At 32.2% G+C, this 27,959-nt stretch overlaps 2 protein-coding genes and 1 non-coding gene across 3 annotated transcripts; 2 read left to right on the top strand and 1 right to left on the bottom strand.

The window, feature by feature from the left end:
- Nucleotides 1-1,657: 1,657 nt before the first annotated feature.
- LOC139900926 (seipin-2-like) lies at nucleotides 1,658-3,757 on the top strand. Its single transcript, XM_071883674.1, has 2 exons — nucleotides 1,658-2,739; nucleotides 3,275-3,757. The coding sequence occupies exons 1-2, from the start codon at nucleotides 1,741-1,743 to the stop codon at nucleotides 3,755-3,757; spliced, it is 1,482 nt and encodes a 493-aa protein (XP_071739775.1). The 5' UTR covers nucleotides 1,658-1,740.
- Nucleotides 3,758-4,064: 307 nt separating this feature from the next.
- Nucleotides 4,065-4,138, top strand: TRNAI-AAU (transfer RNA isoleucine (anticodon AAU)). Its single transcript has one exon. It is a non-coding gene; the product is annotated as a tRNA-Ile (tRNA).
- Nucleotides 4,139-6,258: 2,120 nt separating this feature from the next.
- On the bottom strand, nucleotides 6,259-7,119 carry LOC139900927 (uncharacterized). The gene is made up of 2 exons (XM_071883675.1): nucleotides 6,901-7,119; nucleotides 6,259-6,834 (listed from the first exon to the last, which is right to left on the bottom strand). Exons 1-2 carry the CDS (start codon nucleotides 7,117-7,119, stop codon nucleotides 6,259-6,261), a joined length of 795 nt encoding a protein of 264 aa, XP_071739776.1.
- Between the last annotated feature and the right edge of the window lie 20,840 nt (nucleotides 7,120-27,959).

The following is a 27,959-nucleotide window of genomic DNA, read 5'->3' on the forward strand; positions in this document are numbered from 1 at the left end:
ATATTGACCATTAAACCATAGTTAAATTGCATTTACATTCTTTAATGATCATCAACAACTCTAACGTTTAAATGGTATATACAAAACGTTTGGATGACATGAAATCATAACTCAAATGTAATGATAACTCATGGCTTTAATGTTAAGTTTTTTTTCGTTAAAAACTTTAGTGAGAAAAAAAAAAGGATACTAATATCATTAGAACTTAACGTAGCTTGTAGCTAATCCCTTATAACCAACTTTCAACTTTGTTCCCACTCTTATACGGGACAAGTTGTGTCACTTGCAATTTTACAACAAACAACCAACTTCGAGATACGATATCTCATTCACATTTATATCATTTCGGACACATCTTAGCTCGTTACAAAGCCCTCGTCAAGGCCACAAAAGTCGCTAACCACTTATTTATATATGTCACTTGTGCATATATTAAATTGTGTCTAAAGTTGGTGACAACACACTTTCTCAACATTTTTTCCAACAGATACTTCAGGTCAAGGATAAATTGAGTGTAATATTGCAGCCAGCGGAGTCGAACTACTGGCATCTCTCTAAGAGAGGAAAATCACTACTTTTTGAGCTACAACTCAATGTTATCATTTGCTATCATGTACATATCATTTGCTAGCTCTTTAGAGTATAGTCTCCTATACAACTGTTCATACGATTTTTCTTTTGCACCTGCAAATGTCTTTTTGGATCCTATTTTGACATATGTATCTACCTTTTACTCTAATACTATCTTATCTTCAAGTGTTCAAAAAGAGTATATGGGTACGAAATAAAAGATGTCAATTGATCCTTGCATGCAAGGCATGTGACCAAAACTAATGAAAATGTTAAACGACCCTCTGCAGACAGAGATTAGTCGTTTAAGAAATGAAAACCATGCGACGAGTACCCTTTGTTACATAAAAAGCATCTTACTCCCTTAATCTCATATTTCTTATCTCCGATAAAAATTACACAGTTTAAAAAAAGTGATCATCGCGTGTCATTTTGTGAATTTTTAGTTTCTCTTATTTTTATCTACTTTTTTTTATTTTTATTAATGAAATAAAGGTATAAAAGAACTTTACCTTATTTAAGTTGATGTATTTATGTGAGTGTATAAGAGCACCATGAGTCGCCATGAGTCGTGACACTGAGCTCGGTGTTAAGCTTAACACTGAGATTTAACACTTATGGCAAAACATGAGAAATCATTCAGTGTTAAAATTCAGTGTCCAATTCATTATTTAATTGTTTTTTAATACTTTAATAATATTATTTTAAAGAAAGAAAAGAAAAAAAAAACATAACATTACTCGTCCGACGCTGGCATTTAACACCGACCTTTAACATTAATTTAACATCGGAGGAGAGTCGTCGACCAGTGTCCCCGATGTTAAATTCATCTAACATTGAAAAAAGGGTGCGGCCCCGTATGCTCTAATTAATTAGCGGAAAGTTAAAAAGTAACGGCCAATAAGTAAAAAGGAGATAGTAGTAATTTACTGTAGTAATTTAACACCCTAAGTACTCCGTAAAAGTGATTTTTTACGTCCATTTTTTACGGTGGCCGTTATTTCATACGTTAACGCTATACAGTACTTTCTTCATACCTAAATTATTTGTCTAATTTCCTTCATCACACAAAAAACGTTATTTCTTCCGTCTTCTTCTCCAACGAATCATATCCTAAACCTAACCCTAATCCTAATCCAATTCTATGGTCACTAATTCCTTACAACAATTATGGAACAACAACAACACTCCGAATCCACCATTAAAGACACAGATTCCGATGAATCCCTCTTCATCGATGCCCTAGAATCATTCGATTCCAATCTCATTCCCAATTCTTCATCAATCTCCGAAATCGATAAATCCGAAACTTTCGTCGGTTTCGATATTCATGATTCCACTACATCATCTACAGATGATAATAATTCCACAGTTTCCAGTAAATTGAAGAGTCCTGAGAAATCAAAAAGTAAATTTCAATCGTCTAGGGTTCGTTCCAGCTCAAACAGTCTGTTACGTAAACGGTTAATCGAAAAAACTGCCGATGACAGTTCTGTTATTACGAGTGTGAATAATGATAGAAACATCGATAATGAGTCGATTGCAGTCGATTCAGCAGTTTCAGGTTCGAGTCCATTTGTTGCGTTAGCCGGATTAGTTACAAAATTGATAGGAATTCAATTAAGTATGTTAGTTAGATCTGTTACATTTCCTATATGGTTGGCTTACTATTCTTATGTGTTTATGATCGACCCGTTTCGGAGTGTAACACTTGCAAAGCAATATATTTTCCGAAAGATTTGGCGGATCTTTCGTCGATGTAAAGGTTGTGTGAAATGGATCCTGTATACGTTTATTAGAAAAAATGAACCTACATGGAAGTTTTGTCTGCAAATCTGTTGGGGATTGTTATGGTCAATTTATGTAGGTTTTATTTTGATTAGTTTGTTAGTGTTTGCGTTTGTTATTAGTGGTATTCTTTTGAAATATGTTATAGAAGAACCGATACGAATGACACAGGATTTGAGCTTTGATTATACGAAAGATAGTCCTACGGCTTTTGTACCATTAATGTCGTGCCCCGAGCCATCTTTTCTTGAATGTAGTGAACTGATCAAGCCTGCGGTTAGTGGTGAGTCTCGGATTATACCTCTTGATCATAAAGTTCTTGCTACTGTTTCGTTGACGTTGCCGGAGTCGTATTACAATAGAAATCTTGGGATTTTTCAGGTATGAAGTAAGATCATTCTGAAAGTAGAGAAATTGACCTCTATGTTTGCTTGCTTGCTTGAATGCTAGACGTTCTATTTTGCAACCGAGTTATACCATTTTTCATAATCAGATGTAATATCTTAGACATTTACAAACTAGAGTGATCATATCTCTAAGAGAACTACATTGAGTGATCTATAAAAATAATAATGAAAAAACTTGGTTGTTATTTAGGGACATTTGTTCCAAAATAACCTTAGTTTGAAAGAATAACCAGAAACTGTCAAGTAGGGATTTAGTTTCTTTTCATTTAGTGAGAATGTGCTCTTAATTTGTCAAAAAATGTTACAAATTGTGCTTTAGGTTGCGATTGCTCATGCAGACTGTGCATAATTACCTTTTCCTAACTCAAATCACAAAAAACTCGAACCTTAAGTTTGCTTTAAGTATGTTTAGCTTTAAGATAGCATCAATTTTTTAATTATCAGCAAAAGCATTCTGCAGTTGCTCTTATTTCTTTATCTAATTCAAACTTCATATATTGATGCTTTAGGTCAGAGTTGACTTCCTTTCTGGTAACGGTCAACGCCTTGCAAGCAGTAGACAACCATGTATGCTCCATTTTAGAAGTCAACCCATTCGCCTTATGTTGACTTTGTTGAAGCTAGCACCTCTCATCACTGGCTATTCATCCGAAACCCAAACACTAAAAATCAAATTTAAAGGATACACCGAAAGAAACGTTCCCACATCTTGCTTGAGGGTAATTTTGGAACAACGAGCAGAATTCACAAAAGGGGCTGGTGTTCCTGAAATATATGAAGCATATATGAAGTTAGAGTCACAACAACCGTTCTTAAAAAGGATTTTGTGGTCTTGGAAAGGAACTTTGTACATATGGACCACCATTATGATTTTTATGGTTGAGTTGTTATTCACTCTTGTTTGCTGCACACCTGTTATCGTACCATGGCTGCAGCCAACGCGTGTTCCTTCAAACAGAATTGTTTCTCCGAACCCCCGGCCTGTTCCTTGATGCAACCACTACACCTTTTGTCGCATGGAAAAAAATGGATTTGTGTTCTTTGTACGTACGTATTTTTTTCTTTTTTTTTGGGCAACAGAAAAGTGATTCCACATGTAACTTAAATATTCTATTAATCATAAATTTATCTGTAAATAAATTATAAGTTTATCAAATTGCTTCCACAATATCATTCAGTGTTGATTTGGGCAATCTGGAAACCGTGCAACAGTAATCTATTCTAAATTTTATTTCTTTGGTACAATAAAATACCCATATAATCGTAGATAAGTAATTAATTTTTAAAATTTTTCCAAATGGCCTATTAGCTCAGTTGGTTAGAGCGTCGTGCTAATAACGCGAAGGTCGCAGGTTCGAGACCTGCATGGGCCAAATATTTTTAAATTTTCACTGTTAATTTTAAACCCTTCTATTATGCTTAAAGCAAATCTAGTCCCCCACTTCCGTAAACATAAAACCCCCCTAAAATCCACAGCCTTTGTACTAGAACTCCAAAATGGCAATTAGGGTTACAACTACTATTTTCAAACATTCACATCTGATCCTTACTTTTTTCATCATCATTTTACTTCTGCTTGAAACAACAACAACACCGGTATACGGATCGATTAAACCAAATAAGAATAAAATAGATCAAAAACAGCAGCAGCAGATTCAATTACAAGATTGTGAAGAAACGGTATCGAAATCAGAGTGTTTGAGAAACAACGATTGCAGATGGTGTCAAAGTGATGTACTTGATGACACGTGTTTCTCTAAATCTGAATCTTTACGTTTGCCTTCTCATATTTTCATTTGCTGATTAATTAATTTTAATCCGATCTCCTTGTTTCTAGATCCAGTGATTTTGTGGTTTATTTAGTGATCATTTGTTTATTTTTCTTCCAGATGTATAAGATCATGGAATTTAAAGTTGTAGAATAATTTTAATTAACAAACTGATAGTTTTTTTGTCTGTTTGTTCTTTGGTAATTTAAGGAGATTTTAAATTCCCTGATTTGCATAATTCATTCTTATTAGCCCTGAATTACTTAATTTAATTGAGTCAATCTTTAGACAGATTATATGGTTATGATGTATTACTTCTGTGTTTGTTCATAAAGTTTAAACACTATCATATCATATCATCTATCTAATCTATAACTAATACTAGTGAAAACCCAAAAATGTTAACTTGATTTAAATATCAGATTATATATTTGCTTTTAGGGAGCCAATTACTTAATTGAGTCAGCTGTATTAATCTTTAACGTATGATATGGTTATGATCCATTACCTTCGTGTTGCTTATAATCATTAAGCACCATCATATCATATATCATATCATCTATATCTATATAACAATAACAATAACAATAACAAATACTAGAGGGTGTAGTTGTTTCTCAACTTCAATTCGCCGATGATGCATTATTCTTTGACTAATGGTTGGAATCTAATGCATCCAATCTAGTTCGAATTCTCAATTGTTTTGGCGACGCCCCAGGTCTTCGCATCATCAATTTAATAAAAAGCAAATTATATGGGTTGAATGTTAGTGATTCGGAGATAATATATATGGCTCAATCATTAGCATGTACCTAACCAACAAATGAATGACTTGATTTCAGAATCATAGTATATTCAACATTCAACAATTTGGGTAAAGAATGCTGTCATATATGCTGCAGGATGCTGAGTGAACTTTATTAGTTCCAACTTTATATAACTCTGCTCTTACTTTTTAATGTCATCTAGAACAAATTAAATGGCCATAGTTTGTGTTTGCACTTGTAAAAAGGTAAGCTTAAAAGATATTGATTGGTTAGGTTAGTCCATATTAGCCAAAAGGTCACCCTTTCGAGCATAAGACAGTTATGGGGGAGCATTCTATTCAAGTATTATGGAATTGTCTCGATGAAAATTTAAACTCAAAATTGACCATCTCTGGCTAGGTCAAGGATCTATGTTTGATCAGACAAGTATCAAAATGAAATATACACATGTTGATGTGTTTGTAGTATTAGTGTTGCATCATTCGGACAGCGAAAACTGGCAGGTGATCGTGTTTTTTTTGCAGGATTTATCGTTACTCACACCCAATATTTAATCACAGGGTCTAATACAAAGTACTTAAAGTTGGACTTAAGTTGGTCTTGCAAAAGAAGGTTCTTTGAACCCAAATTATATTGGCTCAAGCTCAACCATAAACACACACTGTAATTATCTAACTTTTACAGTATGCTCTCCCAAATTAAAAAGACACTCATTTCATATTTTCATATGCTAGTTTTTCAACTTTAACTTTTACAGTATAAAAATAAAGTTACCAATCTGTTACTACACATGTAATTATCCAACTCATAAATTCAACCAACACTTCAAAATTAACTTCAAACAACAAAACAAAAAAGTAAAGCATAAACAAAGCAAATGTAATTCAAACTTCAACCAGAGTTTGTAAGTTTGAATTCTCACTTTTTTCAAAAACTTCAACATCTTCAATCAACTTCTCAGATTTCATCACTAACATAATTCTTCACAGCATCCCTCAAATCTTCAAACTCATTACACTTTTCAAAAAACCCATCCATCAATTTCTTTAATTCATCATCTCCAATATCATCTATAAACGGTTTAATCGGAATTGCATTCTGAGACTGCAAACTATACGAATTCGGATTATCATCAACGATCACCGCGTTCTTCAAATCCCGTCCTAAATTCGACAAATCCTTAACAAACTTCCCATCAAACTCCTTACATGAATCCCGATACAACCTGTGCGAAATCAAACCCTTTCGATCCAATCTATCCAATACTAACGAAGCATACTCCTTAATTCCTGCAGTAAAAACCACTATTTCAAAACCATTTTCAGTTAAAAACTGAAGAAATTCATCAACAAACGGACGCTTTAACACGTAAAAGTCAACTCTTTCGCCGTCGATCATCGGCTTCACCATGTAATCAAAGTTTCTCGGACGAATTAGTCCATTAGCTGGTACGGAATGAATTAGGGTTTCATCGAGGTCAAGAAACACCGTCTTTCGATTTACGGAATCTAAAGGAGGAAGAGAAATGGTTTCCTGAAACAGAGACCTGCGCACAGTTGCAATGTTGTCATCTGTCAAAATCGAGTACTTTTTGAGAACTTTGTAGCCTTTTTTAACAGACGATTTACGTTTTGGAGTTGCGATTCGAACGAGCTTCGAGAAGATTTTAACTAGACGGCGATGGCAGGTGTAGATCGATTTATTGATTGAAGCAACTACGACAGAAGCAGTTTTGGTGGCGGAAGTGACAAGAGTTCTCTTCCGGCGCCGGAGATTGTGGTTGTGTTTGGCTGGAGAGGACTTTGATTTGGACACCATATTTTTAGGGTTTCTGTGAAATGAGAGAAAAATTTGGGATTTTGAAGAGGAAATGGGGACTGGGTTTAATTTGGATTTGAAATGAAATTAGGTTCGAAGTAACGGTCTGAAAAAGGGTAAGGTTCGGGACCGAACCAAATGGTGCTAGCTGTTTTTAGTAAATAAAAAAGACCAAAAGGGTAAACAGAAGATTGGCTTTATGTTTATCAAAATTAACAGTCTCATTTTGAAACATAAAGTGGACAATTTTTGCATTATTTATAACTACGAGTTAAATAGTATTGTTAACGTGAACTCCAATATCTTTTACATAAGACCATATATAGTGCAGCGTGATCATCTAGAATTTACCAACATCACGCCTCCATTACGTCACTATAAGGCGTGATGGAGCTAAAAAATCGTTGGCGTGATCACTGTAGTGACCCGAACTTTTCCATGTTTATATATATTAATTGGGATTGATATTTACATGATTAAATGTTTCCAACATGTTAAGCAATCAAACTTGTTAAGACTTGATTAATTGAAATAGGTTTCATGTAGACAATTGACCACCCAAGTTGACCGGTGATTCACGAACGTTAAAACTTGTAAAAAAACTATATGATGACATATATATGGTTATATATATAGTTAACATGATATTATGATAAGTAAACATATCATTAATTATATTAACAATGAACTACATATGTAAAAACAAGACTACTAACTTAATGATTTTGAAACGAGACATATATGTAACGTTTATCGTTGTAACGACATTTAATGTATATATATCATATTAAGAGATATTCGTATATCATAATATCATGATAATATAATAATTTAAAATCTCTTTTGATATTATAAACATTGGGTTAACAACATTTAACAAGATCGTTAACCTAAAGGTTTCAAAACAACACTTACATGTAACGACTAACGATGACTTAACGACTCAGTTAAAATGTATATACATGTAGTGTTTTAATATGTATTTATACACTTTTGAAAGACTTCAATACACTTATCAAAATACTTCTACTTAACAAAAATGCTTACAATTACATTCTCGTTCAGTTTCATCAACAATTCTACTCGTATGCACCCGTATTCGTACTCGTACAATACACAGCTTTTAGATGTATGTACTATTGGTATATACACTCCAATGATCAGCTCTTAGCAGCCCATGTGAGTCACCTAACACATGTGGGAACCATCATTTGGCAACTAGCATGAAATATCTCATAAGATTACAAAAATATGAGTAATCATTCATGACTTATTTACATGAAAACAAAATTACATATCCTTTATATCTAATCCATACACCAACGACCAAAAACACCTACAAACACTTTCATTCTTCAATTTTCTTCATCTAATTGAACTCTCTCAAGTTCTATCTTCAAGTTCTAAGTGTTCTTCATAAATTCCAAAAGTTCTAGTTTCATAAAATCAAGAATACTTTCAAGTTTGCTAGCTCACTTCCAATCTTGTAAGGTGATCATCCAACCTCAAGAAATCTTTGTTTCTTACAGTAGGTTATCATTCTAATACAAGGTAATAATCATATTCAAACTTTGGTTCAATTTCTATAACTATAACAATCTTATTTCAAGTGATGATCTTACTTGAACTTGTTTTCGTGTCATGATTTTGCTTCAAGAACTTTGAGCCATCCAAGGATCCATTGAAGCTAGATCCATTTTTCTCTTTTCCAGTAGGTTCATCCAAGGAACTTAAGGTAGTAATGATGTTCATAACATCATTCGATTCATACATATAAAGCTATCTTATTCGAAGGTTTAAACTTGTAATCACTAGAACATAGTTTAGTTAATTCTAAACTTGTTCACAAACAAAAGTTAATCCTTCTAACTTGACTTTTAAAATCAACTAAACACATGTTCTATATCTATATGATATGCTAACTTAATGATTTAAAACCTGGAAACACGAAAAACACCGTAAAACCGGATTTACGCCGTCGTAGTAACACCGCGGGCTGTTTTGGGTTAGTTAATTAAAAACTATGATAAACTTTGATTTAAAAGTTGTTATTCTGAGAAAATGATTTTTATTATGAACATGAAACTATATCCAAAAATTATGGTTAAACTCAAAGTGGAAGTATGTTTTCTAAAATGGTCATCTAGACGTCGTTCTTTCGACTGAATGACTACCTTTACAAAAACGACTTGTAAATTATTTTTCCGACAAGAAACCTATACTTTTTTTGTTTAGATTCATAAAATAGAGTTCAATATGAAACCATAGCAATTTGATTCACTCAAAACGGATTTAAAATGAAGAAGTTATGGGTAAAACAAGATTGGATAATTTTTCTCATTTTAGCTACGTGAAAATTGGTAACAAATCTATTCCAACCATAACTTAATCAACTTGTATTGTATATTATGTAATCTTGAGATACCATAGACACGTATACAATGTTTCGACCTATCATGTCGACACATCTATATATATTTCGGAACAACCATAGACACTCTATATGTGAATGTTGGAGTTAGCTATACAGGGTTGAGGTTGATTCCAAAATATATATAGTTTGAGTTGTGATCAATACTGAGATACGTATACACTGGGTTGTGGATTGATTCAAGATAATATTTATCGATTTATTTCTGTACATCTAACTGTGGACAACTAGTTATAGGTTACTAACGAGGACAGCTGACTTAATAAACGTAAAACATCAAAATATATTAAAAGTGTTGTAAATATATTTTGAACATACTTTAATATATATGTATATATTGTTATAGGTTCGTGAATCAACAGTGGCCAAGTCTTACTTCCCGACGAAGTAAAAATCTGTGAAAGTGAGTTATAGTCCCACTTTTAAAATCTAATATTTTTGGGATGAGAATACATGCAGGTTTTATAAATGATTTACAAAATAGACACAAGTACGTGAAACTACATTCTATGGTTGGATTATCGAAATCGAATATGCCCCTTTTTATTAAGTCTGGTAATCTAAGAATTAGGGAACAGACACCCTAATTGACGCGAATCCTAAAGATAGATCTATTGGGCCTAACAAACCCCATCCAAAGTACCGGATGCTTTAGTACTTCGAAATTTATATCATATCCGAAGGGTGTCCCGGAATGATGGGGATATTCTTATATATGCATCTTGTTATTGTCGGTTACCAGGTGTTCACCATATGAATGATTTTTATCTCTATGTATGGGATGTGTATTGAAATATGAAATCTTGTGGTCTATTGTTACGATTTGATATATATAGGTTAAACCTATAACTCACCAACATTTTTGTTGACGTTTTAAGCATGTTTATTCTCAGGTGATTATTAAGAGCTTCCGCTGTCGCATACTTAAATAAGGACAAGATTTGGAGTCCATACGTGTATGATATTGTGTAAAAACTGCATTCAAGAAACTTATTTTGTTGTAACATATTTGTATTGTAAACCATTATGTAATGGTCGTGTGTAAACAGGATATTTTAAATTATCATTATTTGATAATCTACGTAAAGCTTTTTAAAACCTTTATCTATGAAATAAAGGTTATGGTTTGTTTTAAAAATGAATGCAGTCTTTGAAAAACGTCTCATATAGAGGTCAAAACCTCGCAACGAAATCAATTAATATGGAACGTTTTTAATCAATAAGAACGGGACATTTCAGTTGGTATCCGAGCGTTGGTCTTAGAGAACCAGAATTTTGCATTAGTGTGTCTTATCGAGTTTGTTAGGATGCATTAGTGAGTCTGGACTTCGACCGTGTTTTCTTTAAAAATGATTGCTTAACATTTTTGTTGGAAACTATATATTTTTAACATATGAATATTATGTGATATATTAATCTCTTAACGTGTTTGATATTATGTGATAGATGTCTACCTCTAGAACAAGTCCCATTGACTCACCTAATAATAATGAAGAGTCAAATGTAAATTGGAATGATTTGTGGACTGATTCACAAGTTCCCGAAGAGGAACCGGAAGAAGAGTCGGAACCGGAAGAAGAATCGGAACCGGAAGAAGAATCGGAACCGGATGAAGAAATAGAACCGGTGGGGGAAATAATAAAACGGTTAAGTAAAAGAAAATCCTCAACCAACCGACCAAAGTTAATTATGGTCAATGGTGTTTCCGCCAAGGAAGCAAAATATTGGGAGGATTACCAATTCTCCAATGAATCGGATTCCGACGAGAATTCCGATGATGTTATAGAAATTACCCCAACTGAATTTTAAAAGGCAAAAGAAAATAATAAGGGAAAGGGCATAAAGATAGAGAAATCTAATTCCAACCCCGATGAACTTTATATGTATCGTCAACCCCCGAAGTCCTTAAGTTGTAACAATGACCCGGGAACCTCTAAACCACCAGGTTTTTCTAAACCAATGTGGACAACGACGGCTCGTATTAGGGGAACATCATATATCCCTAGAAACTTGGCAAAACGAACCAAAACCGAAGAAGAAGAAACGAGCGAGTCGGAATAAGATAGTTGTATTCGTGTGGTGTAATATATGTAATATAGTGTTCTTATGCTTTATGATATATGTAAAAATTGCTTGTATTAATAAGTATTTTTTTTATGAATCTAACTCTTGTCTATTTTACAGTTTAAAAACACAAAATGGATAGACAACCCAATATTTTAAGAGACCTACCCGGAGACATGATTGATGAAATCTTGTCTAGAGTCGGCCAGAATTCTTCGGCACAACTATTTAAGGCGAGATCAGTTTGTAAGACATTCGAAGAACGTTCCAAGAATGTCTTGGTTTATAAGAGACTTTCGTTTGAAAGATGGGGGATATCACATTGGGAAACCCATAAGTTACGATGTGTTTACTTTGACGCATATATTGCGGGGAACCCAAATGCTATTTTACGCAACGGGTTAAGAAATTATTTTGACTCAATATATCCGAATATTGGACTTCGTGATTTAGAAAAAGCGGCTAACATGCAACATAAAGAAGCATGTTATGCTTACGGATTAGTAATGTTCGCTTCTCACCAAAGTGAGAACAAGAACATCGGGCTACAACTATTAAACAAAACATTTCCACAAGTGACGGAGTCGGTAATTGGGGTAAGAAATGAGGTTTTTAGATTATTACGGGACTGTTGGACATTACGTAACCCTCGTCCCTTTGATGACGTTACAACACGCTGTCTTATCAACGGCCATAACGGTTATGTTGCACAAGACCAAGGATGGGAAGTAGTCATAGTAAAACCAGAATGCATGACTTGTTTCTGGACGTATGAATTACGTGTCTTTATTGCCTTTGCTGAACGACTTGTGTACTAGCTAGAATTGTCTTCACAACTATCTTGTATCAAAGTTATTGTGTGCTATATTTCATGCTTTATGTAAAATAAGCGGTATTGTAAGTTTGTAAAATATTGTATAAAAGTTTGAACGCGAAATATTATTATAATCAGTTTTTCATATAGAATTGTAGTAGTTGAATTGTATATTAGCTACTAAGTATGAACTTAACGGGTAGGTACTACCCGAATTTAAACTTATAAAACGCTAATATGAAGAAAAAGCTTTTATAAATGAGTTCATATTATGCTACGAAATACTATTAACTACTCTTAATATTCTGTATGATTAACTTGTTCCATTTAACTATTTTGAAGGAAATGGCACCGACTACTCGACACACCGTGAATATGAATGAAGAGGAATTCCGTACTTTTCTAGCTTCAAACATAGCCGCAGTACAGGCTGCGCTACATACCAACAATAACCTTGGATCTAGCAGTACAGGAAATCGTGTAGGATGCACCTACAAAGAATTCACTGCCTACAAACCTTTGGAATTTGATGGAACCGAAGGACCGATCGGATTGAAACGGTGGACCGAGAAGGTTGAATCGGTGTTTGCCATAAGTAAGTGTACTGAAGAGGACAAAGTGAAGTACGCTACGCATACCTTCACAGGTTCTGCGTTAACATGGTGGAATACCTATCTAGAGCAAGTGGGACAAGATGATGCGTACGCACTACCGTGGTCAGCATTCAAGCACTTGATGAACGAGAAGTACCGTCCCAGAACCGAGGTCAATAAGCTCAAGACAGAACTTAGAGGGTTACGAACCCAAGGATTTGATATTACCACGTACGAAAGACGATTCACAGAATTGTGCCTATTGTGTCCGGGAGCATTCGAAGATGAGGAAGAGAAGATCGACGCGTTTGTGAAAGGATTACCGGAAAGAATCCAAGAAGATATAAGTTCACACGAGCCCGCCTCCATACAACAGGCATGTAGAATGGCTCACAAACTAGTGAACCAGATTGAAGAAAGAATTAAAGAACAGACTGCTGAAGAGGCCAATGTGAAGCAAGTCAAAAGAAAGTGGGAGGAAAACGGTGATAAGAATCACCAATACAACAACAACAGCAATTACAACAATAATCGCAACAATTATCCCAACAATCGCAACATCAATCGCAACTACAACAAACGGCCCAACAACAACAACAACAACAACAACAACAACAGCAACTACAACAATCATCCCAACAACAATAATAACCGCAACAACAACAACAATCAGAAGCAACTATGCCAAAGGTGTGAAAAGAATCACTCGGGGTTCTGCACCAAATTTTGCAACAAGTGTAAAAGAAATGGTCATAGCACGGCGAAGTGTGAGGTCTACGGACCAGGGGTTAATAGAACGAAAGGAACAAATGGTGTCGGAACGAGTAATGGCTGAGCAAGTAGTGTCGGAGCAAGTTATGCCAATGTAGTTTGTTATAAATGTGGAAAACCAGGCCACATTATTAGAAATTGCCCGAACCAGGAGAACACGAATGGACAAGGCCGTGGAAGAGTTTTCAATATTAATGCGGTAGAGGCACAGGAAGACCCGGAGCTTGTTACGGGTACGTTTCTTATTGACAATAAATCTGCTTACGTTTTATTTGATTCGGGTGCGGATAGAAGCTATATGAGTAGAGATTTTTGTGCTAAATTAAGTTGTCCATTGACGCCTTTGGATAGTAAATTTTTACTCGAATTAGCAAATGGTAAATTAATTTCAGCAGATAATATATGTCGGAATCGAGAAATTAAACTGGTTAGCGAAACATTTAAGATTGATTTGATACCAGTAGAGTTAGGGAGTTTTGATGTGATAATCGGTATGGACTGGTTGAAAGAAGTGAAAGCGGAGATCGTTTGTTACAAAAATGCAATTCGCATTATACGAGAAAAAGGAAAACCCTTAATGGTGTACGGAGAAAAGGGCAACACGAAGCTACATCTTATTAGTAATTTGAAGGCACAAAAACTAATAAGAAAAGGTTGCTATGCTGTTCTAGCACACGTCGAGAAAGTACAAACTGAAGAAAAGAGCATCAATGATGTTCCCATTGCAAAAGAATTTCCCGATGTATTTCCGAAAGAATTACCGGGATTACCCCCACATCGATCCGTTGAATTTCAAATAGATCTTGTACCAGGAGCTGCACCAATAGCTCGTGCTCCTTACAGACTCGCACCCAGCGAGATGAAAGAACTGCAAAGCCAATTACAAGAACTTTTAGAGCGTGGTTTCATTCGACCAAGCACATCACCGTGGGGAGCTCCTGTTTTGTTTGTCAAGAAGAAAGATGGTACATTCAGGTTGTGTATCGACTACCGAGAGTTGAACAAACTTACCATCAAGAACCGCTACCCACTACCAAGAATCGACGACTTATTTGATCAACTACAAGGCTCGTCTGTTTATTCAAAGATTGACTTACGTTCCGGGTATCATCAAATGCGGGTGAAAGAAGATGATATTCCAAAGACTGCTTTCAGAACACGTTACGGTCATTACGAGTTTATGGTCATGCCGTTTGGTTTAACTAATGCACCAGCTGTGTTCATGGACCTTATGAACCGAGTGTGTGGACCATACCTTGACAAGTTTGTCATTGTTTTCATTGATGACATACTTATTTACTCAAAGAATGACCAAGAACACGGTGAACATTTGAGAAAGGTGTTAGAAGTATTGAGGAAGGAAGAATTATACGCTAAGTTTTCAAAGTGTGCATTTTGGTTGGAAGAAGTTCAATTCCTCGGTCACATAGTGAACAAAGAAGGTATTAAGGTGGATCCGGCAAAGATAGAAACTGTTGAAAAGTGGGAAACCCCGAAAACTCCGAAACACATACGCCAGTTTTTAGGACTAGCTGGTTACTACAGAAGGTTCATCCAAGACTTTTCCAGAATAGCAAAACCCTTGACTGCATTAACGCATAAAGGGAAGAAATTTGAATGGAATGATGAACAAGAGAAAGCGTTTCAGTTATTGAAGAAAAAGCTAACTACGGCACCTATATTGTCATTGCCTGAAGGGAATGATGATTTTGTGATTTATTGTGACGCATCAAAGCAAGGTCTCGGTTGTGTATTAATGCAACGAACGAAGGTGATTGCTTATGCGTCTAGACAATTGAAGATTCACGAACAAAATTATACGACGCATGATTTGGAATTAGGCGCGGTTGTTTTTGCATTAAAGACTTGGAGGCACTACTTATATGGGGTCAAAAGTATTATATATACCGACCACAAAAGTCTTCAACACATATTTAATCAGAAACAACTGAATATGAGGCAGCGTAGGTGGATTGAATTATTGAATGATTATGATTTTGAGATTCGTTACCACCCGGGGAAGGCAAATGTGGTAGCCGATGCCTTGAGCAGGAAGGATAGAGAACCCATTCGAGTAAAATCTATGAATATAATGATTCATAATAACATTACTACTCAAATAAAGGAGGCGCAACAAGGAGTTTTAAAAGAGGGAAATTTAAAGGATGAAATACTCAAAGGATCGGAGAAGCATCTTAATATTCGGGAAGACGGAACCCGGTATAGGGCTGAAAGGATTTGGGTACCAAAATTTGGAGATATGAGAGAAATGGTACTTAGAGAAGCTCATAAAACCAGATACTCAATACATCCTGGAACGGGGAAGATGTACAAGGATCTCAAGAAACATTTTTGGTGGCCGGGTATGAAAGCCGATGTTGCTAAATACGTAGGAGAATGTTTGACGTGTTCTAAGGTAAAAGCTGAGCATCAGAAACCATCAGGTCTACTTCAACAACCCGAAATCCCGGAATGGAAATGGGAAAACATTACCATGGATTTCATCACTAAATTGCCAAGGACTGCAAGTGGTTTTGATACTATTTGGGTAATAGTTGATCGTCTCACCAAATCAGCACACTTCCTACCAATAAGAGAAGATGACAAGATGGAGAAGTTAGCACGACTGTATTTGAAGGAAGTCATCTCCAGACATGGAATACCAATCTCTATTATCTCTGATAGGGATGACAGATTTATTTCAAGATTCTGGCAGACATTACAGCAAGCATTAGGAACTCGTCTAGACATGAGTACTGCCTATCATCCACAAACTGATGGGCAGAGCGAAAGGACGATACAAACGCTTGAAGACATGCTACGAGCATGTGTTATTGATTTCGGAAACAGTTGGGATCGACATCTACCGTTAGCAGAATTTTCCTACAACAACAGCTACCATTCAAGCATTGAGATGGCGCCGTTTGAAGCACTTTATGGTAGAAAGTGCAGGTCTCCGATTTGTTGGAGTGAGGTGGGGGATAGACAGATTACGGGTCCGGAGATTATACAAGAAACTACCGAGAAGATCATCCAAATTCAACAACGGTTGAAAACCGCCCAAAGTCGACAAAAGAGCTACGCTGACATTAAAAGAAAAGATATAGAATTTGAAATTGGAGAGATGGTCATGCTTAAAGTTGCACCTTGGAAAGGCGTTGTTCGATTTGGTAAACGAGGGAAATTAAATCCAAGGTATATTGGACCATTCAAGATTATTGATCGTGTCGGACCAGTAGCTTACCGACTAGAGTTACCTCAACAACTCGCGGCTGTACATAACACTTTCCACATCTCGAATTTAAAGAAATGTTTTGCTAAAGAAGATCTCACAATTCCGTTAGATGAAATCCAAATCAACGAAAAACTTCAATTCATCGAAGAACCCGTCGAAATAATGGATCGTGAGGTTAAAAGACTTAAGCAAAACAAGATACCAATTGTTAAGGTTCGATGGAATGCTCGTAGAGGACCCAAGTTCACCTGGGAGCGTGAAGATCAGATGAAGAAGAAATACCCGCATCTATTTCCAGAAGATTCGTCAACACCTTCAACAGCTTAAAATTTCGGGACGAAATTTATTTAACGGGTAGGTACTGTAGTGACCCGAACTTTTCCATGTTTATATATATTAATTGGGATTGATATTTACATGATTAAATGTTTCCAACATGTTAAGCAATCAAACTTGTTAAGACTTGATTAATTGAAATAGGTTTCATGTAGACAATTGACCACCCAAGTTGACCGGTGATTCACGAACGTTAAAACTTGTAAAAAAACTATATGATGACATATATATGGTTATATATATAGTTAACATGATATTATGATAAGTAAACATATCATTAATTATATTAACAATGAACTACATATGTAAAAACAAGACTACTAACTTAATGATTTTGAAACGAGACATATATGTAACGTTTATCGTTGTAACGACATTTAATGTATATATATCATATTAAGAGATATTCGTATATCATAATATCATGATAATATAATAATTTAAAATCTCTTTTGATATTATAAACATTGGGTTAACAACATTTAACAAGATCGTTAACCTAAAGGTTTCAAAACAACACTTACATGTAACGACTAACGATGACTTAACGACTCAGTTAAAATGTATATACATGTAGTGTTTTAATATGTATTTATACACTTTTGAAAGACTTCAATACACTTATCAAAATACTTCTACTTAACAAAAATGCTTACAATTACATTCTCGTTCAGTTTCATCAACAATTCTACTCGTATGCACCCGTATTCGTACTCGTACAATACACAGCTTTTAGATGTATGTACTATTGGTATATACACTCCAATGATCAGCTCTTAGCAGCCCATGTGAGTCACCTAACACATGTGGGAACCATCATTTGGCAACTAGCATGAAATATCTCATAAGATTACAAAAATATGAGTAATCATTCATGACTTATTTACATGAAAACAAAATTACATATCCTTTATATCTAATCCATACACCAACGACCAAAAACACCTACAAACACTTTCATTCTTCAATTTTCTTCATCTAATTGAACTCTCTCAAGTTCTATCTTCAAGTTCTAAGTGTTCTTCATAAATTCCAAAAGTTCTAGTTTCATAAAATCAAGAATACTTTCAAGTTTGCTAGCTCACTTCCAATCTTGTAAGGTGATCATCCAACCTCAAGAAATCTTTGTTTCTTACAGTAGGTTATCATTCTAATACAAGGTAATAATCATATTCAAACTTTGGTTCAATTTCTATAACTATAACAATCTTATTTCAAGTGATGATCTTACTTGAACTTGTTTTCGTGTCATGATTTTGCTTCAAGAACTTTGAGCCATCCAAGGATCCATTGAAGCTAGATCCATTTTTCTCTTTTCCAGTAGGTTCATCCAAGGAACTTAAGGTAGTAATGATGTTCATAACATCATTCGATTCATACATATAAAGCTATCTTATTCGAAGGTTTAAACTTGTAATCACTAGAACATAGTTTAGTTAATTCTAAACTTGTTCACAAACAAAAGTTAATCCTTCTAACTTGACTTTTAAAATTAACTAAACACATGTTCTATATCTATATGATATTCTAACTTAATGATTTAAAACCTGGAAACACGAAAAACACCGTAAAACCGGATTTACGCCGTCGTAGTAACACCGCGGGCTGTTTTGGGTTAGTTAATTAAAAACTATGATAAACTTTGATTTAAAAGTTGTTATTCTGAGAAAATGATTTTTATTATGAACATGAAACTATATCCAAAAATTATGGTTAAACTCAAAGTGGAAGTATGTTTTCTAAAATGGTCATCTAGACGTCGTTCTTTCGACTGAATGACTACCTTTACAAAAACGACTTGTAAATTATTTTTCCGACTAGAAACCTATACTTTTTTTGTTTAGATTCATAAAATAGAGTTCAATATGAAACCATAGCAATTTGATTCACTCAAAACGGATTTAAAATGAAGAAGTTATGGGTAAAACAAGATTGGATAATTTTTCTCATTTTAGCTACGTGAAAATTGGTAACAAATCTATTCCAACCATAACTTAATCAACTTGTATTGTATATTATGTAATCTTGAGATACCATAGACACGTATACAATGTTTCGACCTATCATGTCGACACATCTATATATATTTCGGAACAACCATAGACACTCTATATGTGAATGTTGGAGTTAGCTATACAGGGTTGAGGTTGATTCCAAAATATATATAGTTTGAGTTGTGATCAATACTGAGATACGTATACACTGGGTCGTGGATTGATTCAAGATAATATTTATCGATTTATTTCTGTACATCTAACTGTGGACAACTAGTTATAGGTTACTAACGAGGACAGCTGACTTAATAAACGTAAAACATCAAAATATATTAAAAGTGTTGTAAATATATTTTGAACATACTTTAATATATATGTATATATTGTTATAGGTTCGTGAATCAACAGTGGCCAAGTCTTACTTCCCGACGAAGTAAAAATCTGTGAAAGTGAGTTATAGTCCCACTTTTAAAATCTAATATTTTTGGGATGAGAATACATGCAGGTTTTATAAATGATTTACAAAATAGACACAAGTACGTGAAACTACATTCTATGGTTGGATTATCGAAATCGAATATGCCCCTTTTTATTAAGTCTGGTAATCTAAGAATTAGGGAACAGACACCCTAATTGACGCGAATCCTAAAGATAGATCTATTGGGCCTAACAAACCCCATCCAAAGTACCGGATGCTTTAGTACTTCGAAATTTATATCATATCCGAAGGGTGTCCCGGAATGATGGGGATATTCTTATATATGCATCTTGTTATTGTCGGTTACCAGGTGTTCACCATATGAATGATTTTTATCTCTATGTATGGGATGTGTATTGAAATATGAAATCTTGTGGTCTATTGTTACGATTTGATATATATAGGTTAAACCTATAACTCACCAACATTTTTGTTGACGTTTTAAGCATGTTTATTCTCAGGTGATTATTAAGAGCTTCCGCTGTCGCATACTTAAATAAGGACAAGATTTGGAGTCCATACGTGTATGATATTGTGTAAAAACTGCATTCAAGAAACTTATTTTGTTGTAACATATTTGTATTGTAAACCATTATGTAATGGTCGTGTGTAAACAGGATATTTTAAATTATCATTATTTGATAATCTACGTAAAGCTTTTTAAAACCTTTATCTATGAAATAAAGGTTATGGTTTGTTTTAAAAATGAATGCAGTCTTTGAAAAACGTCTCATATAGAGGTCAAAACCTCGCAACGAAATCAATTAATATGGAACGTTTTTAATCAATAAGAACGGGACATTTCAATCACCCCATCACTTGCAGATTTAAATTGGATATCGAATGAGGTAGTGCCACGTATCTCCTTCAATACTCTTTCTTTTCTTTTAAAAATACCCCATTTCTTAACCATCACATAACCATTACGTCATATCACTACAAACTCCATCACGCCATCTCCCCACCACCTTTGCCAAATCAGCACAATACCCCACAAAAACACCTCATCACGCCCCATCACCCCGTCACCACTAAAAATGGTCTAAGCCCATTTGTAGTGGTGACGGGGTGATGAGGCGTGATGGAGTGTTTTTGTGGGTTATAGTGCTGATTTGGCAAAGGTGATGGCGTGATGGAGTTTGTAGTGGTGGGCGTGATGGTTGCGTGATGAGTTAAATTGGTCACACTATATTTATTTATTTTTCATTTTAGTTTGAATTATTATTATTATTATTATTATTATTATTATTATTATTACTCATTATAAAAGATTAATTTTTTTTAACATCACTTTTATTAAAACACCAAACACGGTTACATTTTTTTGAAACTAAACACAAACATGGATAACACAATCACAACGATAATACAGCTTAAACATCTAGAAATCATTCGAATCATACGAAGGGAACTTGTCGTCCGAATCATCCGAATAGAACTTGCCATCCGTGTCGTATTGTGGCCCGGAAGGTACATAGTTCTTTTCATCAAAATACATAACGTATTCGCTGTCATTCCGGAATTCGAAGTACACCTTGATTGTTTCATTACGGGTCACTGCTCGACCAACAAGCTCATTCTAGTCTTCTTCCTCTTTAAGAAAAGTGGCTGGATTGTCGGACTCCTTGAAAAACCATACTTGTTTGTGGTCAACGGGTATGTCTTCTTTGAGAAATGCTAGCAGATCGGACAATTGATAATTTCGGACGTTTAAACAATACTCATGTTGCTTACCACCAGAGTAATTCTTGACCTCTCGGTTGAATTCAACACCGTAGTTAACTTGTAGCATAACAGACATTTGACTCATTTTGAAGTGTTTTGTATGATGTTTGGTAAATTAAGCAGTAGGTGTATGAGGTGTGACTTGTTGAGAAATGAGGGGTTGTATTTATAGAGAAAGAATAAAGATGTTGAATACAGCTTTACTTAAAGAATCTCTGTTGAATACAACTTTAACAAAAACATCTCGATTTCACAGCTTTAATCAATAAAGAATCTTTGTTGAATACATCTTTTTTCATGACCCGTCCTAATCCATCTGAACGAAGTCCATATCGATTATAAACGATTCACAATAGTTGATTACATCGCGAGGTTCATGACCTCTATATGATACATTTTACAAACATTGCATTCGTTTTTCGAAAGACAAACTTTCTTTACATCGAAAGTTGACGACATGCATGCCATTTCATAATATATCCAACTATAATTGACTTAATAATAATCTTGATGAACTCGACGACTCGAATGCAACTTCTTTTGAAATATGTCATGAATGACTCCAAGTAATATCTCTAAAATAAGCAAATGCACAGCGGAAGATTTCTTTCGTACCTGAGAATAAACATGCTTTCAAGTGTCAACCAAAAAGGTTGGTGAGTTCATTAGTTTATCATAAATAATCATTTCATAATTTTAATAGACCACAAGATTTCATTTTCAGTTCTCATAAATATACGTCCCATGCATAGAGACAAAAATAATCATTCATATGGTTTGAACACCTGGTAACCGACATTAACAAGATGCATATAAGAATATCCCCTATCATTCCGGGAAATCCTTCGGACATGATATAAAACAACAACGAAGTACTAAAGCATCCGGTACTTTGGATGGGGTTCGTCGGGCCCATAGATCTATCTTTAGGATTCGCGTCAATTAGTAGATCGGTTTACTAATTCTTAGGTTACCAAGCAAAAGGGGCATATTCGGCTTCGATCATTCAACCATATAATGTAGTTTCGATTACTTGTGTCTATTTCGTAAAACATTTATAAAAGCAGCGCATGTATTCTCAGTCCCAAAAATATATATTGCAAAAGCATTTAAAAAGGGAGTAATGAAACTCACAGTACTGTATTTTGTAGTAAAAATACATATGACGACATTGAACAATGCAGGGTTGGCCTCGGATTCACGAACCTATATCATTTGTATATTTATCAATACTCATAATCATAATCGAATAAGTTTATATATATATATATATATAACTTATTAATTATATCATTTTTACATTAATAATATATTTAGGTTTCTTATAAAAATACTTTGTTATGTTGTAAGTGTTAAATATATTTATGTATATATATTTCTTTTGTTTATCAAAACCGTAGTTCTAATTATACTAAGTTAATATTAGTAAAGATAAAAATAATGATAATAACGTTATTAATGTACTTATGTTAACAATAATAGTTCTACTATATATATAATTGATAATAATACTAATATTTATGAAAGTACTAATAACTCGTTTCACTTTTATAATAATATTATCAATGTTAGTCATAATCATAATATTTATAATAATACTAAAATCGTACGATTTATAATATTAATACTACTTATAACTATACAACTGATAATATTAATAATATTATTACTTAATAATAATACTAGTGGTAATGATAATAATAGTAGTCATAATTGTATTTTTTTTAATTGTGTTAGTAAAAATAAATAATAACTTTTATTAGTAATAATGATAATATTAATAGTTATAGTACTTATACTAATTTTGACGATAATGATAAAACTCTTAAGGTGATCAATGATAATAATACTTCTAATATATTAGGGGTAATAACAATTATCATAATAATAATAACGATAACTAATAATAATCCTAATCATAATAATACTTAGATCAATACTAATAATAACATTAAAAATACTTACTAATGTTACTTAATTAACAAAAGTGATAATAATATAAATCATAGTATTTATGTTACTATAATAATAATAATAATAATAATAATAATAATAATAATAATAATAATAATAATAATAATAATAATAATAACAATAACAATAATAATAATAATAATAATAATAATAATAATAATAATAATAATAATAATATTAATAATAATAATAATGATAATAATAAACATAAGAGTTATGGTGTATACCCTTAGAGCCTTGTCTAAAAAGATTTGCCCACTACGAGACTCGAACCCATGACCTCTCGAAAACCCGAAACATACGCAAACCATCCAGCCGATCTTATTTTTCTATTTTAGTATTTAATTTAATTACATTTAATATGTTTTCTGTTTTCTTCCATCATCTTCATCAATTCAATTTGAGCAGGGATCAAACCAAGCCATCAACGAATCACTTATTTAGATTTAGGATTAACAAACAACACATAACATATGGAAATCATTTATTTCAATTAACAAATACTAGATGAATCAGAAAAAAAATTAAATCAGTGAAAATAACTCGATAATAAACTCAATCATCAAAATCAAATTTTAGAACGTTTTAGCTCACGATTTTTAAATAAAATAGGTTGGAAATCTCTTCTGGAAACTATCTGAATAATCAATTTAACTTGAATCATCAAAATGAGTTTTAATTTCCTCATGAACGATTCGTTTGACTTTTGAAATTTAAGTTTGACTTTCAAAATTAAGATTCAATAAGAGAATTTAGGTCGTGAAACTTTGCAGATAACTTGATTAAAAGATTTAAAACTTAACTGCATTTACAGTTTTTGAAATTTAATTCGAAAAGGTAGTTTTTGAATTTAAAGTTCACATACAGAGTACCTGAAGTGTTCTTCGGCTTTTTCTGTCAAAATTCAATTAAATAGAAAGCTATAAAGGGTTTATGAAATTGATAAATGATAATGTGAGGTTGGATAATATCAATTACAACTGGAATCGTTTGTTTTATCCCTCAATTTGGTCGACAGATTTTTCTTGCCCAGTACAGAAATAAAATAAAAAATAAATAAAAAGCAGATTCCTCTCTAACAGAATTTGGACTTGTTCTATGGATTGAGCAGTGTTTTGTATGAATTTATCAATTATCAAAAGATGGAGAACGACTGGAAAGAACCCTGATTCACCAAATCTATATATACGGTTTTATTCAATTGATATTAATAAATAATAAATTATTATTTACTAATTATAATTATATTAATTATAATAAAAAAATACTAATAATAATAATAAAACTAATATTATTAATGATAAAAAAAATAGTTTGTGTTATTTTCTAATAACAATAATAATAGTATTAATAATATTACTTGTAATAATATTTATAAAGATAATCATAAAAATGATAATATTATTAATGGTACTTAAAATAATATTAGATATAAGGATATTAATGATATTTATGATAATAATAACATAATAACTTATACTTATCAAATTTTATTTATTTTATATCTCATATTAGAATTAGTATTACTAATAACACAAGTATTAATATAAATTTAATATTAGTAATAATAATGGAAGTAATAATAATAATATTGATATATCATTTATATTTTAACTTGTAATTACTATATTATATAATAATCATGAAGTATAATAATATTAGTATAATAACCATATTTATTAATTTGTATTGTTTATTATTAACTATGTAATATTTAATAATCATATATTATATAATCTTTATTGAATGTTTAATATACATTTTATATATTCCATTATATATATGTATATATATATATATATATATATATATATATATATATATATATATATATATATAATCATTAATCATTCATAAACATCATATTCATATATATATATAGTCTATATATTACCTTATATGTTCTCGGGTATTACCTACCCGTTAAAATATTTTCTCCATTAACAGTTTGTACAAAAGAGTTTTTAATTACAATCTTTATGAACACATATATACATATATATTTTCTTCAGATGTAACCATGGATTTAATGAGTCAATATGATATTAAACTCATTTGATTTACCGTTAGAACAAGAATATATAATGAAAGGACCCGTTCATATACATTATAAACGATTCACAATAGTTGATTACATTGCGAGGTATTTGACCTCTATATGATACATTTTATAAACATTGCATTCGTTTTTAAAAGACAATCTTTCTTTACATCAAAAATTGACAGGCATGCATACCATTTCATAATATCCACTATCCAACTATAAATTGATTTAATAATAATCTTTGATGAACTCAATGACTCGAATGCAACGTTCTTCGAAATATGCTATGAAAGACTCCAAGTAATATCTTTAAAATGAGCAAATGCACAGCGGAAGATTTCTTTAACACCTGAGAATAAACATGCTTTAAAGTGTCAACCAAAAGGTTGGTGAGTTCATTAGTTTATCATAATCATTTATTTCCATCATTTTAATAGACCACAAGAATTTCATTTCCAGTTCTCATAAATATACGTCCCATGCATAGAGACAAAAAATAATCATTCATATGGTAAACACCTGGTAACCGACATTAACTAGATACATATAAGAATATCCCCTATCATTCCGGGATCCTCCTTCGGACATGATATAAATTTCGAAGTACTAAAGCATCTGGTACTTTGGATGGGGTTTGTTAGGCCCAATAGATCTATCTTTAGGATTCGCGTCAATTAGGGTGTCTGTTTCCTAATTCTTAGATTACCAGACTTTAATAAAAAGGGGCATATTCGATTTCAATAATTCAACCATAGAATGTAGTTTCAATTACTTGTGTCTATTTCGTCAAACATTTATAAAAGCGCATGTATTCTCAGTCCCAAAAATATAAAGGGTAAAAAGGCAAATGAAACTCACCATACTGTATTTCGTAGTAAAAATACATATAACGTCATTGAACAAGTGCAAGGTTGGCCTCGGATTCACGAACCTGAATTAATTATATATATTTATGTGTTGGTCAATATTTGTCTAACAAATTAGGTCAAGTCAAAGTGTACCACAATCCTAATGCTCGAGACTAATATGCAAAAGTCAACAAAAGTAAATTTGACTCAAAATAATTTCCAAAAATCTATACATGATTAATATATAGTTTAAATATCGTCGTTTTATATTTTTAAATATTTTTAAAAGATTTATTAGAGTAAATAATATAATTTATTTATTAATAAATAAAATTTTATATTATATTTATATAATAAAATATACTTTTATATATATTAAGTAATAAAATTTATAGGGTTTATTTAATATTATAAAGATAATATGATAGGTATTATTAAAGTAAGTTATTACACGTAGTAAAATATGTTTGTATCAAATATTTATTTGATAAAATAATATCTATAATGATAGTAAGTAAAAAGTTGTATTATTTTGTAATAATTATTATTATTATAAAATATCAATATTTATAATTACTAAGATAACATTATGATAAAACGATAATTCTAATTATGATAACTTTAATATTTACGATAATTTTTAATATTATCTTTAAAATAATAATTCTATTTAAAATAATAATAATAATGATATTTTATACTAACAATGACATTTCTATTAAAATGATAATTTTTGTTAAAATGATAGTTTTAATACTAACGATAATTTTAATAATAATAGTAATGATAAAAATAATAAGAACGATAATTTTATCTAAATCAATATCTTATAATATTTTAATTTCATCATGATACGCTTACCCATTATTTCCTAATCGTTTCGTTTAATAGCTTTTAATCGTCTTTTATATCGTGTTCGTAATAATGATAATAATAGTAATCAAAATAATTAGGTGTTATAAATATTTGTTTTAATTACACTAATATTAATAATGATAGTTACTATAACATTATTAACGATAATACTAATAATTATCTTAATGATAATATAGTAATAATAATAATAACAATAACAATAACCATTTTTAAATAATGATATATATATTAATAATGATAATAATAATAATAATAATACCAATAATAATATAATAATAATAATAATAATTGGATAATAATAATACTAATTATAACTTTAACGATAATAACGATAGTAATAATAAAAAAAATAATAATTTTTAAATATAAATCCTTTTATTGATAAAGATAATAATAATAATAAGATAAAACTAGAACGACGATAATAATGACGATAATAATAATCATTTTTAATAATAATACAAAAATTCGATGGACTATAACTTCAATTCCGTTCATCGAAATCATTCGATATCTAAATGAAAAGTTCTTAATTATTCGCTAGCTTTCCAACGACATGCATAACTTATACCTTATCTTAGTTGCATATATAACTAATTCAGGATTCAACATAACCTAACTAAAGGCAATATCAAAAGTACAAACATGCATAATCCT

Source organism: Rutidosis leptorrhynchoides, chromosome 3, assembly GCF_046630445.1.
Source record: "Rutidosis leptorrhynchoides isolate AG116_Rl617_1_P2 chromosome 3, CSIRO_AGI_Rlap_v1, whole genome shotgun sequence".
NCBI lineage: Eukaryota > Viridiplantae > Streptophyta > Magnoliopsida > Asterales > Asteraceae > Rutidosis > Rutidosis leptorrhynchoides.